The following is a 13124-nucleotide window of genomic DNA, read 5'->3' as shown; positions in this document are numbered from 1 at the left end:
TTTTAATTTGGTTTTTGCATAGTATCTTCCTGTGCGAGAGAAAACTAAAAAGTTGTGTCTTAAATTGAATTCGCCGCCCATTTTGAAATATATGGCAACGTTGCTTCAATTTTGTGAACCGCCATCAGTCGCCATTTGCTAGGTCGTTGTCGTGTGTGAAAAATGTGGTGTGCGGCTGACGGGTGAAATATTGGACACATCAGGCAGCAATGGTAAAGTAATACTTGAGTGAATGTTTCGTCAAGAAAACATTGTCAACCAAAGACATTGATTCTAATTCTAACAAAAACATTGTTCCACAAGGAACTTTAATTTGAGAATACCTAACGATATTTGAAACTCCTTTTCAAATTACAAAATGAATGGCACATTATTAAGAAGAAACTATAAGAAGTAATTCTTTTCATGCTGAGTCATTGTTTGTTTCTTTCTAAATTTTAGGGAATTTCACAAGTTGTGAACAAGATGTGGTGCCTTGGCCCTCGTTCTCTCATCTCCATGCCAGATGGCCATTAAGAAGGATCATAAATGTGTGGCAATATCATTCTTCCATATTCCACTATTGTATTATTCTTTGCCATTATTTTCATCTCATACCATGAATGCAAGAAGAATTTATTTGCTTGCTATCATGGACGGTAACTCGTCTCCTTAAAAGTAAGCACGACAGGCACATAGAGATAATGGTTATTGCTACCTTCTTGCTTTTTAAAAAAGGCATCAAGCCAAACTGCTCAACCATGCAGTTAGGCTTTGTACTTTTTTTAAAATTAGAATTAATGAAATAAAACAAAGCTTGTCATTTCAATCATTTCAGGATTGTGGAGACAAACATTGTGGTTCCAGCGGTTTCCTTAGTTAGGCAAGTTGTTTAATAATGCCTTGGTGTTACAACTATTTTTTTTATTATTTTTAATTAAAATTTTTCATTCACGACATTTGCAGGTTCTGAGCAGTGAGAAACGATTGTTGCTGATGTAGAGTTTTGTAACGGTGGACCCCACAGTCTATGACAGAAACAAGTAGGACAGAAAATTCCATCTTCATCACTAATAAAGAAAAAGGGAGGTTTGCATTTGAAGGTTAGGTTAGAAACAAAACAACAATAAAACCATTTGCTGATACTATTTTTCATACATTGTTATCACAAATAGGAGCAGTACATATTGGCAGCCATGTATCTTTGTAGTTGCTTCGAACAATTTTTTTCCTTGTCTGGTGATTGGTTGGTAATGTTGCCCATTCTATTGTTAACTTTTTTCTGTAGGTTAATGCTATAAAACATTTAGTTTAGGACTTTAATACCTCCTATCCTTATAGCCATGGAACACTCGACATTGACTCCATTTACACTTGCAGAAACAAGAACGAACATATTTGCAACAAGTATTTTTTGTGACCATGAAACAAAAAATTGTGAATTTTTTTAAGTGCCTATATTTAGAAGACATCTAGCGGAGGAATTGCTTGTGACTGAGTACTCTACTGAACTGTCAATTTGTTCGTTGTCAGGGGGCTATATCGAGTTTGGTTGCCATAATAATGGTTGCCTCGCCAATTGGAAATGCTTTGCCGAATCCCAGGATATCGCCAAGTGTGCCATATTGTCATAATCGTTTTTCTCCTTAAGATGGTTACCAATGTGCAGTTGAATTCTAAAGGTAAAAGCACAAGTTCTTGGTGAAAACTTGTTGTGCAGCATACCACGCCATTAATAGCTTATTGAAAAGTTCTGGTTACTTTCTGCTTTGTTTCCAGGATTTGTTTGATACGCTATATTTAAAGAACCGACGTTGGCACCAGCGTGATGGGAAAAAGTCATTTCCAATGTGGTAGGAGATTTATCTAGAATTGCATTAACATTCTAATTAAACACGAGAAATTTTCTAGGGCACAGGGAAACTTGGATTTATTTGGTGATAGTCAGATGGTTTTCCTGAAGTTGCAGTTTGAAATAACCTTTCAAAGCCTAAACTCATCTTCGTAGAAAGGGACTTGTAAGTAAACAAGAAGCATTTTCTGCTTTTTTGCTAACTATATCTAACCTACATAATTTTCTATTCAATAGTTAATGTTGTTTTTATTTTTTTAATAAAGGTGAAAAGTAACACTGGCTCTGTAAATGTTCTTGGTTTGGGGCAAGACGTTGAATAAATTGTGATGATTGGATGGACAACATGGAATTCCTACACTTTATTCATATTCCCCAAACGGTATTTAAAATTCAAAAATTGAAGTGCATATCTGGGCTCCCTTCCTTTCCGTAGCCCCGTTTCCCCTTGACTCGTAATAAGCCCGTAGGGGGTCATGCCCCTACTGTACGGTATATATAAAAACAACATATACCGAGGTTTGGAGGGCTCTGGCCGGAAAGGGGACGTGGGGTGCCGCTTCGTCCGATGATGTGTTCACGGAGGGTGACGTGGCTGCCCACAAATCCGAACTAAAGGTTAATCGCTCCTGTAAAAATGTTCCAAATCTTCAGCTCTTCTTCCGGCTTCTCTTAGCCAATCACCGGGTAATCTCCCCGGTGGGTCAACAAGGCAGTGTCTCCCCCTGCCTGGGTTGACGGCAACTTTTGAAAGGGCTATTGTGCCTTTTTAAAGTTGCAAAAATAATTGTAATGTGCAGAGAATTGTCAATAAAATTTTTTTTATAAACTATTTTTTGCAAAATTCGTTTCTTTCATTGTCTGTATTCACACGTTACACTTTTTATATTTAGCTTGCTTAATTCACCTTTATTGTTTCTGTCACCTTTGATGGTAAGCATTGTTTCCATTGGTTTATCGTTTATCTGTAAGTATTATTTATTACACTCTTTGAATTCTTCAACTTAGATTCAAGGAACAATCTGGATATTTTATGCAGTAATTTTGTATTTTGTTTTACTCGTATGGGAACCGATCCCCAGACATTCAGCGTGCAACGCCGATGCTCTAACATTGAGCCACGAGATATATTCAAATTTTTTATTATCGCATATCATATGTTATCGTCTAGGATGTTTATGCAGTCTTTCACAACTATATGTTTATCTTTCTATTGCTTCCATAAGGTTCTTAGCTCTGTGGTAGAGCTTTTATCTGCGATACCTGTTATCCTGGGTTCAAACCTGAGTAGATATGTAAAAATGTAGTAGAATAATGTAGAAGAGTATATTGCAGAATTGCACTTCAGTTTTATTCTAAGTGTAAATGCAAGTCCACAAGTGACTAGAAAAAAAAGCCAACTTAAAATCATATGATTCGTGGCTCATTGGTAGAGCATCGGCGAGGTATGCCGAACATCCAGGGTTCGATCCCTGGATAATAATAGAATGCTTACAGATAAACGATAAACCAATGCCCGTCACCTTACCATCAAATGTGACAAAAACAAATAAATCAAAGCCAAAAAAAAAAATTGATAAATGCAATGTGTGAACAAAGCTAACACACACAATGAAAGAAACGAATTTTGCAAAAAATATTTTATAAAAAAAATTTTATTGACAATTCTCTGCACATTACAATTATTTTTGCAACTTTAAAAAGGCACAATAGCCCTTTCAAAAGTTGCCGTCAACCCAGGCAGGGGGAGACACTGCCTTGTTGACCCACCGGGGAGATTACCCGGTGATTGGCTAAGAGAAGCCGGAAGAAGAGCTGAAGATTTGGAACATTTTTACAGGAGCGATTAACCTTTAGTTCGGATTTGTGGGCAGCCACGTCACCCTCCGTGAACACATCATCGGACGAAGCGGCACCCCACGTCCCCTTTCCGGCCAGAGCCCTCCAAACCTCGGTATATGTTGTTTTTATATATACCGTACAGTAGGGGCATGACCCCCTACGGGCTTATTACGAGTCAAGGGGAAACGGGGCTACGGAAAGGAAGGGAGCCCAGATATGCACTTCAATTTTTTAAATATCAAATACCGTCTCGGGAATCCGAATGAAGTATAGAAATATCATGTCATCCATCCAATCATTACAATTTATTCAGTGTCTTGCCCCAACCAAGAATTTTTTCAGATCCAATGTTACTATTAACCTACACTGAGAAAAGAAAAACAACACCATTAAGCATCTCAATTGTTGCTCATGTGACTTACATGACTCATAGATTCAACTTCTGGCAGAAGCTCGGGAAAGGCCATACAAATTGTAGATGAAAATCATTGTATAAGGCTCTTGAAGGATAAAATAACACCCCTAGAATGTTGCATTGTTGATAGTTGTGTTCCCAGTATGCTGAAAATCCTTTCCTATTGGATAATTTTTTTTTTGTAGATTAGACATGGTTGGCAAAAAGGAGGAGAAAAGCTTCATCATAAATTCAAAAATTTTTCAAGAAAATTCCTTTCATACCTAAAGAGTCCATGTATGATGTTCATCGCTGCAATGCCAGTGAAGTGAAACATCTTTAGGGCCATTTAAGTACCCAGCTTCACCAACACTCTGAGTGTAAAGGACAAGTTGTTCTTTAGCAAGAGAAGCAGAATTATTTGAGGCTTCTAGCTATAACAGAACTATAAAGGATTGTTGTTACACAGGATTCATTCACACAAGATGGTACTTCTCATTAGACAATTTGCATACTCTATTACTTTACCTCATACCTTAATGGTAATGCACTTTCAGTGTTTTTCAACTGTAGGCTCACTCTTCCATCCTGTTACACTTCGAGACTTGACTTGATCCCCCACTAAAATTCTGTGAATGCAAAATAATAGCATTAAAAATACTCTTTTGATAGACAAAAAACCGAAAAGTACCTAATTCATGTTTTATGTTGAACTCGTGCTATTTCTGGGTTTCCGTACCACACCCATTTTCAGCCCAAATACGGTCCCACAATTGTTCACTTCCTTCGCTGCATGGACTTATTACTAACAATTCTTTTAGTGCACCACTAACAGAATTTAACTTTAACACACTGTCAGGTGGTAGACTGAATAACTAAACAATAAATAATTGTTTGTTAAAATTCTATACTTATTTTGAATTCTTATTTGAAAAGTTTAGGCCTAATGCCAATTCATCCTCACGTTCAGTTAGGTTTGAGTTTGGAAAAACCTCCTTCACTGTTTGGAAACTGTTCCGTTCCAATTTGTTCTTTTCCCCTAGCTGAGCTTGTAGACTCAAAATTTGAGCTACAAAACACAAATGAATAAAAGCAAATAAATAGAATCATTACGTATTAGGCCTTACCATCCTTAGCATTGCTGTTATCCAATATTTTGTGTTGTTCCAATAATTGGGCCTGCAGCTTCATAATTTGATCTAATAAACAATAATTAATAATTGAAAACCAATATAATAATCTTTATACTTACCATCCTTTTGTTGTATTATCTTATCCATTTTTCAATTGTTCCTCCAGCCACGAGTTTTTCTCCAGCCACGCTACTCAATTAACTGCTAATGGGATACAATTAACTCAAATTGCTTACATGCCTATAATAACGAAACCGACTGGTAGATGGCTACGGGTAGAAAAAAGAGAAAAAAGTGTGATTTTTTTTTTTTTTTTTTTGGTTTTTTTTTTTTTTTTTTATGTAAAACGGATTGCCATAGTAGATGGCTAAGGAGGAAAAAAAGAAAAAAAAGTGCGATTTTTTTTGGGGTAAAACGGATTGCCATATTGCCATATAAAAATTCGCAGAAACGACATCTGTTGGAATGCTATGAAAATTACACCGTTTATTAAAAATTGAACGCTAGTTTTGAAAAATGTATTAGTTTTTTAGCCAGACCAGCCATTTACATGTTGGTCAATAACACTGTCTGTTTCCGGATCATTTTCCAGCTTTCCATATTCCTTAAGACCTCTCTAGAAGAAAAGAAATTATTGGAAGAATTTGATATAATGGGGTGATACAAAAATATGAAAATAATTGAACTATCAGAAACTTCCATTCTGATAATTTGGATTTTCTCGATAGAATAAGAAAACTTTGGAACACTTGCTTTGGAATTACAGCCAAACAATCTGGCTAAGAAATTGAGGCAAAAATTGCCTAACTGTCCATTGTTAACGCTTTTAGGATGTTGCCATGTGTAGAATATACTAACAAACTTTTTAAAAAATCTAACAATTGATGGCGATCAAAAAAAATTTAATATGATTTAAACCTTTAAAACTGAAGTAATTTTATATTTTAACTTCAGAACTTCAGAAATTTTACAGTTTGTATGGCATCGTCTTTCGAAACGCCGTCCTTTTCTGTCCGCCATTACTCTCAACGTGTTTCTTTTCGCTGATCGCCGTTTGAAGAGGTATACATTTCTGGTGATCCCCTGGCTTTTACAAGTTCTTCATTTTGTTGTGTTAATTCTATATTTAGCCATCAATCAACATGCAGAACGACGCCGGTGAAAACGTTGACTTGTACATCCCCCGTAAATGGTAAGCGTGATTCTAAAGCATATGAATTTTCTACGTTATCGTTTGTTCAATTGAATCCCCTTTAATAGCTCTGCAAGCAACAGAATCATCCACGCCAAGGATCATGCTTCTATTCAGATCAATGTAGCTGATGTTGATGAGAAGACAGGCATTGCTCTGCCCACCTTCAAGACTTATGCCATCTGTGGTTCCATTCGTCGCATGGTAATAGATGGAAGAAGTTTTTATTGAATGAACTTAAGCATTATCTTACTTTACAGGGAGAATCAGATGATTGCATTAACCGACTAGCCAAGAAAGATGGAGTCCTTGCCAAGTATGTACATCTGTCATATTTGTTGTAGAAATACTTTACTGACTCCTTGTCTGTATTTCAGGAATTTTTAATTTTTCTTGTTGGGCAAGAAGGGTTGAATGAAAAATAAAAGTTTTCTTACCCAAAATTCTTTCTTTGTCACTTTTCTTCGGAAATTGTTACCCATATTGCCAGGTGAAAATAGCTGTAGTATGCAATCTGTATATATTCTCATCTGCAAGTCTACTATTGCATACAGTCATCGTGAAACAGATGGGGTCATACAAAAACTGAAAAAAAATCACCTCAAAGGTAATCAGTGAAACAGAAATGGCAAAGGATAGGGTAATCTAGTTTAGGAAGCTGTAAGAAAAACGTCTTGTACTTCGTAAACATATACCAGGCAAGAAAGGTAATGGGGAAAAAGGAATCAACAAGATGCTTATAAAGCTAAACCAAACACGTAATATTGCAAAACTGTACAAAAACATTTCGAGGATACAAGTCTACACGATGTATAATCGGATTCAAGGATGACGGTGCAAAATAGTTCGGAGACAACGTAAGATTTTCAAATGTTCACATGGATATTCTGTCGAGTAACTTGGAAGTAAAATTTGTGAAACTTTCTTTCAATTACCGACTTGCCTCGCATAATTTGCTCTTTAAGACAAAAAAAAACTAATGGTAAAAAAAAAAAAATGGTATGAGAAATTAAGCGACAATCGCGATTTGAACATCGGGAGAAAAATATAACTTTTCACTTTCTTTCACGAAATACGGGGAAACATTGATCAATCGACAGTTTGGCCTGAACTAATTCATACTACTTTTTGGCTCTTCTTCTGTTTCCAAGGCGAAGAGAGACAACTTCAAATAGAATCGAGTGCAATAGGGTAGAACAGCATTACGGACATGTGAATATAACGAGACGTTTGGTTGAGACTAAACCAGTTTACAGGCCAACGGTTGATGAACAGGTGGCATTCAGCACAAGACGAACGCGAATAGCCTTTGCATGTCACAGTAGAAAAAAAATGCTATTTACAGAAAGACTCAGCAGATTCTGTCCCTCTCTAGAAACCAACGAGAACTGTCGTCTGCTGACGAACATGGCTGGCAAAAGAGGTGGAACAAAACTCGAAGGACATGGCACTAGGTGTAGTTTCTGGATTCAACGCTTTACACACGCCTTAACCACAAAACGTACACGCGGACATCAGAGCACTTATTGGAGTCGCTCAATACATTTCCCTATTCCTTGTCCAAAAACGTCATCACTTTCGCCTTGTTGTGGCTTACAAACAAGACATGCGTACAAATTAGCTGCTCAAGGCAAACAAGTTTTCCCCCTTCCTGTAACAGAACGTGCTGTAAACTATACGAACGCAAAAGACACAGACGTACACTATCGGCATTGAATTTAAATGAAAAACTATGAAAACTCGGTTAGAAAAAACTAAAGAAAATACAATTAACGAGAGAAAGAAAATTATAAAAAAAAACGCTTTCAACTTGTTGTGTCGACTTTCTCATACCGTTATAGCGTCTATAACGGACTATATCTTTTACAATTGATCGAATGCGAATATTCGACGGTGCCTTAATTCGCTCAACCATTTTGATTCTGTACTTTTTGCTTTTGTTTACAAACCGGTAAACGCGTTGCATTCGAAGATGTTGTGGGTGGATGTCCGGAAGGAAAACTGAGTAACGGGGCAAAAGCTCTAGCTCAAATCCAGTGATTCAAACAAAAGAAAGTATAAAGGTAGACGCCTCCGTTCAACTTCATGTCTGCTCGCGCTGTCACCAACCTGAATCATAAAAAATTGAAAATACATCTGAATAAGTTCAAATGTCTGTCACATTTACAACAGGAAACACTTACCACTTAGACACATGTAAGGCGTTGAAAAACATGAATCAGTTGACCATCACTGTATGAGACTCCACCGGCGCTGCCGAGTCGTAAAGTGTATCGGTATCTTGCGTGGACTCTCCCTGGAGCTGGCACTGATTGGTCAATGTGCCTGCACCACAGTCGCAGAAAAAGCGATCGTGGCGGATGAATTCGACGTCGTGCCCGGAATGACACGTCTTAATACAGTTGACGCATATGGCGTTGCGGTCCGTTGTGTTGCAGGTGCGGCAGCGGTAAAAATCATGCATCGGGAAGGACGTGTAGGACGAGATCTTGTAGAGACACTGACCACCATTAACGGCCTTTTCTACCGCGTCTTGGTTGTTAAAGATCTTGTTCCCTGAAAATGTATACGAAAATGGCTTTTAAAATGTAATTGATTTAATATATGAAAAAAGTAGGACGAACCTTTACAAATGGGCGTGACGCCCGATGCCAAGCACAATCCTCCAAAACGATTGTTGAATATTTGATTGAACTCCAATGTTGCTGTGGCATTGTTAGTTATCTCGATGCCAGCGGCTAGCCCGTCGAAAATACGGTTTCGCCGAAGGATCGGGTGCGACTGGGTTGAGATCAAAACTCCGGCCTGCGCGTTACGGAAGATGTCGTTTTCTTCTAAAATACCTTTTCCTCCGTTGAAAATGCATATTCCGCCGTCTCTTCCGTCGTAAATTTTATTCCGCTGTTGAAATAACAAAGCAAAGCGTTACGCCATTTCTCACCGAACCATTGACAGTTAGCTTACCTTCAATGTTGGATTAGAATCGGTTTTTATCCAGACACCAGCCATTGCGTTATCGAAGATTTCGTTTTGTTCCAGAAGGCCGAGGCCTCCATTATAAACAAGAACTCCACCATTTTGCCCACCCCAAATCTTGTTTCGGCGGATGATCGGGTTACTTCCCGTTCTTATCTGTACGCCACTGTACAGGTGATTGAAGATGTCGTTGTCTTCGAGACGACCGTGGCCGTTATCGTAAAAATAGACGCCCACTTGTTTGCCAGAGTGAATTCTGTTTCGCCTCAACACCGGAGTCGAACCTGATTCGACAATTGTATGTTAATCGAATTTTGAAAAAGAAATAAAACTGTGTCCGAAGGTACCTGTTGTTATCCAAACTCCTGCCAGTGTGTTGGCGTAAACTTCATTCTCCTCAATCAGGCCTTGGCCCTTTTCATGGACGTAAATGCCACCGTGTTGGCCGTGGTGGATTTTGTTGTGTCGCACGATGGGATCACTATTGGTGCGGATCTGGATGCCTGCCAAGGCGTTGCCGTATATGTTATTGTGCTCGATCAGACCACGGCCTTCACCAAAAATATAAACGCCGCCTTGATGGCCATTGTAAATCTCATTTCGGCGGATAGTCGGATTCGAATTGGAGGTGATCCATACGCCCGCAAAGTTGTTTGAGTGAATCCGATTTTCAATGAACTGGCCCTGACCAGATTCATGCACGTAAATGCCCCCCGTTTGTCCGTGGTGAATTTCACAGCGTACCACCGTCGGGTTTGCTCCAGCTATTAATATGAAAAGACACAATTAGATGCAAAAACAATTAACCTGAAAACAACAGATGGGTAACCAACCTTTCACTTCGAAGCCAGCAATCCTGTTATTGTGGATATTGTTACTTTCGAAATAGCCTAGTCCATTGTCGAAAGTGAAGATGCCGACGTCTCGGCCGTGGTGGATATGATTGCGACGCATGACGGGGTTTGCGTGATTCTTCACCCAGATACCTGCCAGCGCGTTGCGGCTGATTTCGTTGTCCTCATAAAGACCCTGAGCATGGTCGGTGATGTAAAGGCCAACATTTTCGCAGTCAGATATGTCACAACGACGAATTATGGGTTCCGCACCAGCACCAGTGACACACACGGCTGCCCCGACTGTAAAATCGTAATAAACCGATGAGTCAACAATTGAAAAATCGATATTGCATGGAAACAATTAGTAATAGTGCAATAAACATACCGACGGAGCTGCTGCGGATGATGCAATGGTCGATAACGGGTGAGCAATTCTCTCCAATTTCAAGGCAGTAGTGTTTGTGATGCGGAACGGACGATGAGATATCTGGGCTGAACTTGAGCGTGACGTAGCCCAGGTAGGAAGATCTGGCACCTTCCATGAACGTCACCGTAGATTCCGTGTCTCGTTCGATTGTAACGTTTTCGGCCACGTTCCCCGACGAACAGCCAAGAATGTTGACGTTGTTCTCCACTACCAGGTATTCCCTCTGGTAGGATCCTTTGTGCACGAATACCAAAGGACTTTCGGCATCGTCGAAAAATTCCAGCGCCGATTGGATTGTGTCGAAATAGGCAATTGAACGACCTAAGAAGTAAATGGGAAAAGAGTTACACCAACTTTCGGACGATCCATATTGGTATTCAAGACATACCGTTATAGCGTGACGGGTGTTTGAGTGCCTTTTCTTGAAATCCCGGTCTAACGTGGACGCCGTGATGAAGCTGCTTGAAGCTCTCTTTCCAAGGGTTATCATATTCAGACTCTTCTATCGTTATAAACTCGTATTTGCAGACGCCCGTGTGAAACAATGGTGTGTCGTACTCAAAAACGCGCTGGTATAGCGTTTTCCTGAAAACAAAATTTAAAAATCATTACAAATATCAATACAAAACGGGTGAAAACTATAAGCCACGAAACGTACCAAAGCTCGGTGTCGTTAGCTATGCTCTGGAAACGCTTACAGACTTGACTGACCCGACACAAATCTTTCTCAAAGAGATAACTGAATATGCATATGAGAACTTCATCAGGTAATTCATACTGGAGGTAGTGAGCTGCACTTCTTTGCTCGTCTACTGAGCTGCCATCTAAAGTAAACAACACATCACTATATAGCTGCAAACAGGAAAAACCTAAGCAACAAGAGTATACTCTCTGATGATGTGTAACAAGTTCGCCTAGGCCTCTTTCTTGCAGGTAGCATGCATGCTGCATAGCCACTGGGACCAGCAGCACAAGCTGAATTGGATGAAAGGCTACCACTTGCAGGATTACAGCCTGAAGGGTAGTTGGGTGCAACAGCTGCAGCGGCAGGATCATGATGTGGTGACTTCCTCCTCAAATCATAAGGGGGTTGGTGGCCAGCAGCAGAGGCCCCTCCGGTGACTAAACCAACAGCAGACGGGACAACAGGTTGAGGAGCAACAGATCCAGAGACTGGATTCTCGTTGTTTGCTGACGATCCATTGTTTTGAACATTTCCTTCACCTGCTCCTTCCTCCCCATCTAAGAAGTGATTGTTATTGTTTGCCATTTCCTAGCTACATATTGAGAGATAATCAGTAACGAAGTTTTTAAAACACTTACCAGAGTTGACGCGAGAGTTATTGCTAGCAGCAGCACCTCTCTTGGTGCCTTTCCGTTTCGACCTTCTCAGGGAATATAGGGGTGAACGCAGCGAGGGACTGGGCATTTTCTTAGTCGTTTTCGCACTTTTCGTTAGGTGAGCACAACACAACAACAGACTATGTTCAGATATTAGAGTAAACTTGCGAATAACAATCACTACGGAAGGATCATATTGTTTTTTTTCTCCGCAAATCTCACTTTTTTAGTGTCAACACAACTGGCCACTATGAGCATATTTCCGCCATCTTGTCGCTCTGTGATACCACCGCCATCTACAGGCAATTGAGTTAGTAGGTTTGTAGGAATTTTTTCTTTCGTGGTTAGCCTAATGTCTGGAGGCGATGTCTTTTTTCTTTCTCATGCTTTTATATTCATTAAATTTATTTAGCCTAACGCTGTTACGCATATTTCTTTCGGCTTCCTTTTTAAGAAAGGCAGAAAAAAAGAAGAAAAAAAAATTTATAAATAAATAAAAAAAAGAGCAGCGTTTTGTACTGCACGGTTTCCAGTGGCGGCAACGCGGGTAGAATGTTTCTTTGTCCTAACAGCTGTTTTAGGTCATTTCTTTCGTCTCTCGTATTTGATAAATGCCGATGTTTATGTTCTTTCAATTTACTTCAGGCGCGTTGTAATCGGCCACGCGACGAATAACAAACAAACCAGAAGAATAGGTAATCAAAAGTCTTGTATTTTTCTTTAATTCAAAATTAACCTAATCGTTTGATTTCATCATTAAAATAGAGCGCTTGGCCATTATTAGCCTATGCTTACGAAAGGGGCAATATAAGACGACGAAAAGATTTAGTCCATCAAACATAGAGCTTTCAAGCGTTATTATTACAACCCCATAGAAAAAGAGAGAAATAGAGTGACATACACACAAAACAAAAAAAAAAGGTGTTGAATAACTTGGGGGAACAAAATCCAAATTCTAAATTTGCATCTTCTTTCCTTTTTTCCAATAAACGATATTTCTTCGCTACGGTATCTTTCTTAGATTTATTATAATAAAGTTTAACAATCGAACACTATCGAGAGACGAACACGGCGCGTGTAAAATGTGTGTGGGCCGATCTGCTGCGCTGCAACGAACGGACTTTTTTGTTTTTCTTGATTTTTGTTTGAAGA

General features: G+C 39.2%; 2 protein-coding genes and 2 long non-coding RNA genes across 6 annotated transcripts; 2 read left to right on the top strand and 2 right to left on the bottom strand.

Moving 5' to 3' along the window:
• Positions 1 to 949: 949 nt before the first annotated feature.
• On the top strand, positions 950 to 2355 carry LOC130689500 (uncharacterized). 2 transcript variants are annotated; one of them, XR_009000751.2, is made up of 7 exons: positions 950 to 1082; positions 1155 to 1229; positions 1290 to 1386; positions 1513 to 1661; positions 1759 to 1832; positions 1891 to 1997; positions 2098 to 2355. It is a non-coding gene; the product is annotated as an uncharacterized LOC130689500 (long non-coding RNA). The 2 variants fall into 2 exon arrangements; XR_009000750.2 differs by having other exon boundaries at positions 1290 to 1661.
• Positions 2356 to 3957: 1602 nt separating this feature from the next.
• LOC130689483 (uncharacterized) lies at positions 3958 to 5433 on the bottom strand. Of its 2 annotated transcripts, XR_009000748.1 has the most exons (7): positions 5320 to 5433; positions 5195 to 5266; positions 5032 to 5136; positions 4759 to 4942; positions 4352 to 4696; positions 4096 to 4248; positions 3958 to 4039 (listed from the first exon to the last, which is right to left on the bottom strand). It is a non-coding gene; the product is annotated as an uncharacterized LOC130689483 (long non-coding RNA). The 2 variants fall into 2 exon arrangements; XR_009000746.2 differs by having other exon boundaries at positions 3960 to 4248.
• A 743-nt stretch (positions 5434 to 6176) lies between these two features.
• On the top strand, positions 6177 to 6835 carry LOC130689421 (small ribosomal subunit protein eS21-like). The gene is made up of 5 exons (XM_057512375.2): positions 6177 to 6262; positions 6331 to 6392; positions 6461 to 6596; positions 6653 to 6708; positions 6770 to 6835. Exons 2-5 carry the CDS (start codon positions 6343 to 6345, stop codon positions 6777 to 6779), a joined length of 252 nt encoding a protein of 83 aa, XP_057368358.1. The 5' UTR covers positions 6177 to 6262; positions 6331 to 6342; the 3' UTR covers positions 6780 to 6835.
• Positions 6836 to 7051: 216 nt separating this feature from the next.
• LOC130688942 (F-box only protein 11-like) lies at positions 7052 to 12271 on the bottom strand. The gene is made up of 11 exons (XM_057511952.2): positions 11955 to 12271; positions 11520 to 11873; positions 11290 to 11455; positions 11020 to 11216; positions 10590 to 10952; positions 10202 to 10504; positions 9716 to 10132; positions 9357 to 9652; positions 9017 to 9293; positions 8576 to 8948; positions 7052 to 8501 (listed from the first exon to the last, which is right to left on the bottom strand). The coding sequence occupies exons 1-10, from the start codon at positions 12058 to 12060 to the stop codon at positions 8611 to 8613; spliced, it is 2817 nt and encodes a 938-aa protein (XP_057367935.2). The 5' UTR covers positions 12061 to 12271; the 3' UTR covers positions 7052 to 8501; positions 8576 to 8610.
• Positions 12272 to 13124: the final 853 nt, after the last annotated feature.

This window comes from Daphnia carinata, chromosome 7 (assembly GCF_022539665.2).
Source record: "Daphnia carinata strain CSIRO-1 chromosome 7, CSIRO_AGI_Dcar_HiC_V3, whole genome shotgun sequence".
NCBI lineage: Eukaryota > Metazoa > Arthropoda > Branchiopoda > Diplostraca > Daphniidae > Daphnia > Daphnia carinata.
The sequence above is the reverse complement of the archived record's forward strand: the minus strand, read 5'-3'. Positions and strand labels throughout refer to the sequence as shown.

What these genes read in the sequence shown, in the direction of transcription:
- LOC130689421 (XM_057512375.2), top strand. Translation starts at nt 6,343, where the DNA reads ATGCAGAACGACGCCGGTGAAAACGTTGACTTGTACATCCCCCGTAAA. An exon ending in TTGTACATCCCCCGTAAATG is followed by an intron (nt 6,393 to 6,460) that starts GTAAGCGTGATT and finishes CCCCTTTAATAG; the next exon opens with CTCTGCAAGCAACAGAATCA. An exon ending in GTGGTTCCATTCGTCGCATG is followed by an intron (nt 6,597 to 6,652) that starts GTAATAGATGGA and finishes CTTACTTTACAG; the next exon opens with GGAGAATCAGATGATTGCAT.
- LOC130688942 (XM_057511952.2), bottom strand. Translation starts at nt 12,060, where the DNA reads ATGCCCAGTCCCTCGCTGCGTTCACCCCTATATTCCCTGAGAAGGTCG. An exon ending in GCTAACGACACCGAGCTTTG is followed by an intron (nt 11,217 to 11,289) that starts GTACGTTTCGTG and finishes TTTTGTTTTCAG; the next exon opens with GAAAACGCTATACCAGCGCG. An exon ending in ATTCTAATCCAACATTGAAG is followed by an intron (nt 9,294 to 9,356) that starts GTAAGCTAACTG and finishes TTATTTCAACAG; the next exon opens with CGGAATAAAATTTACGACGG.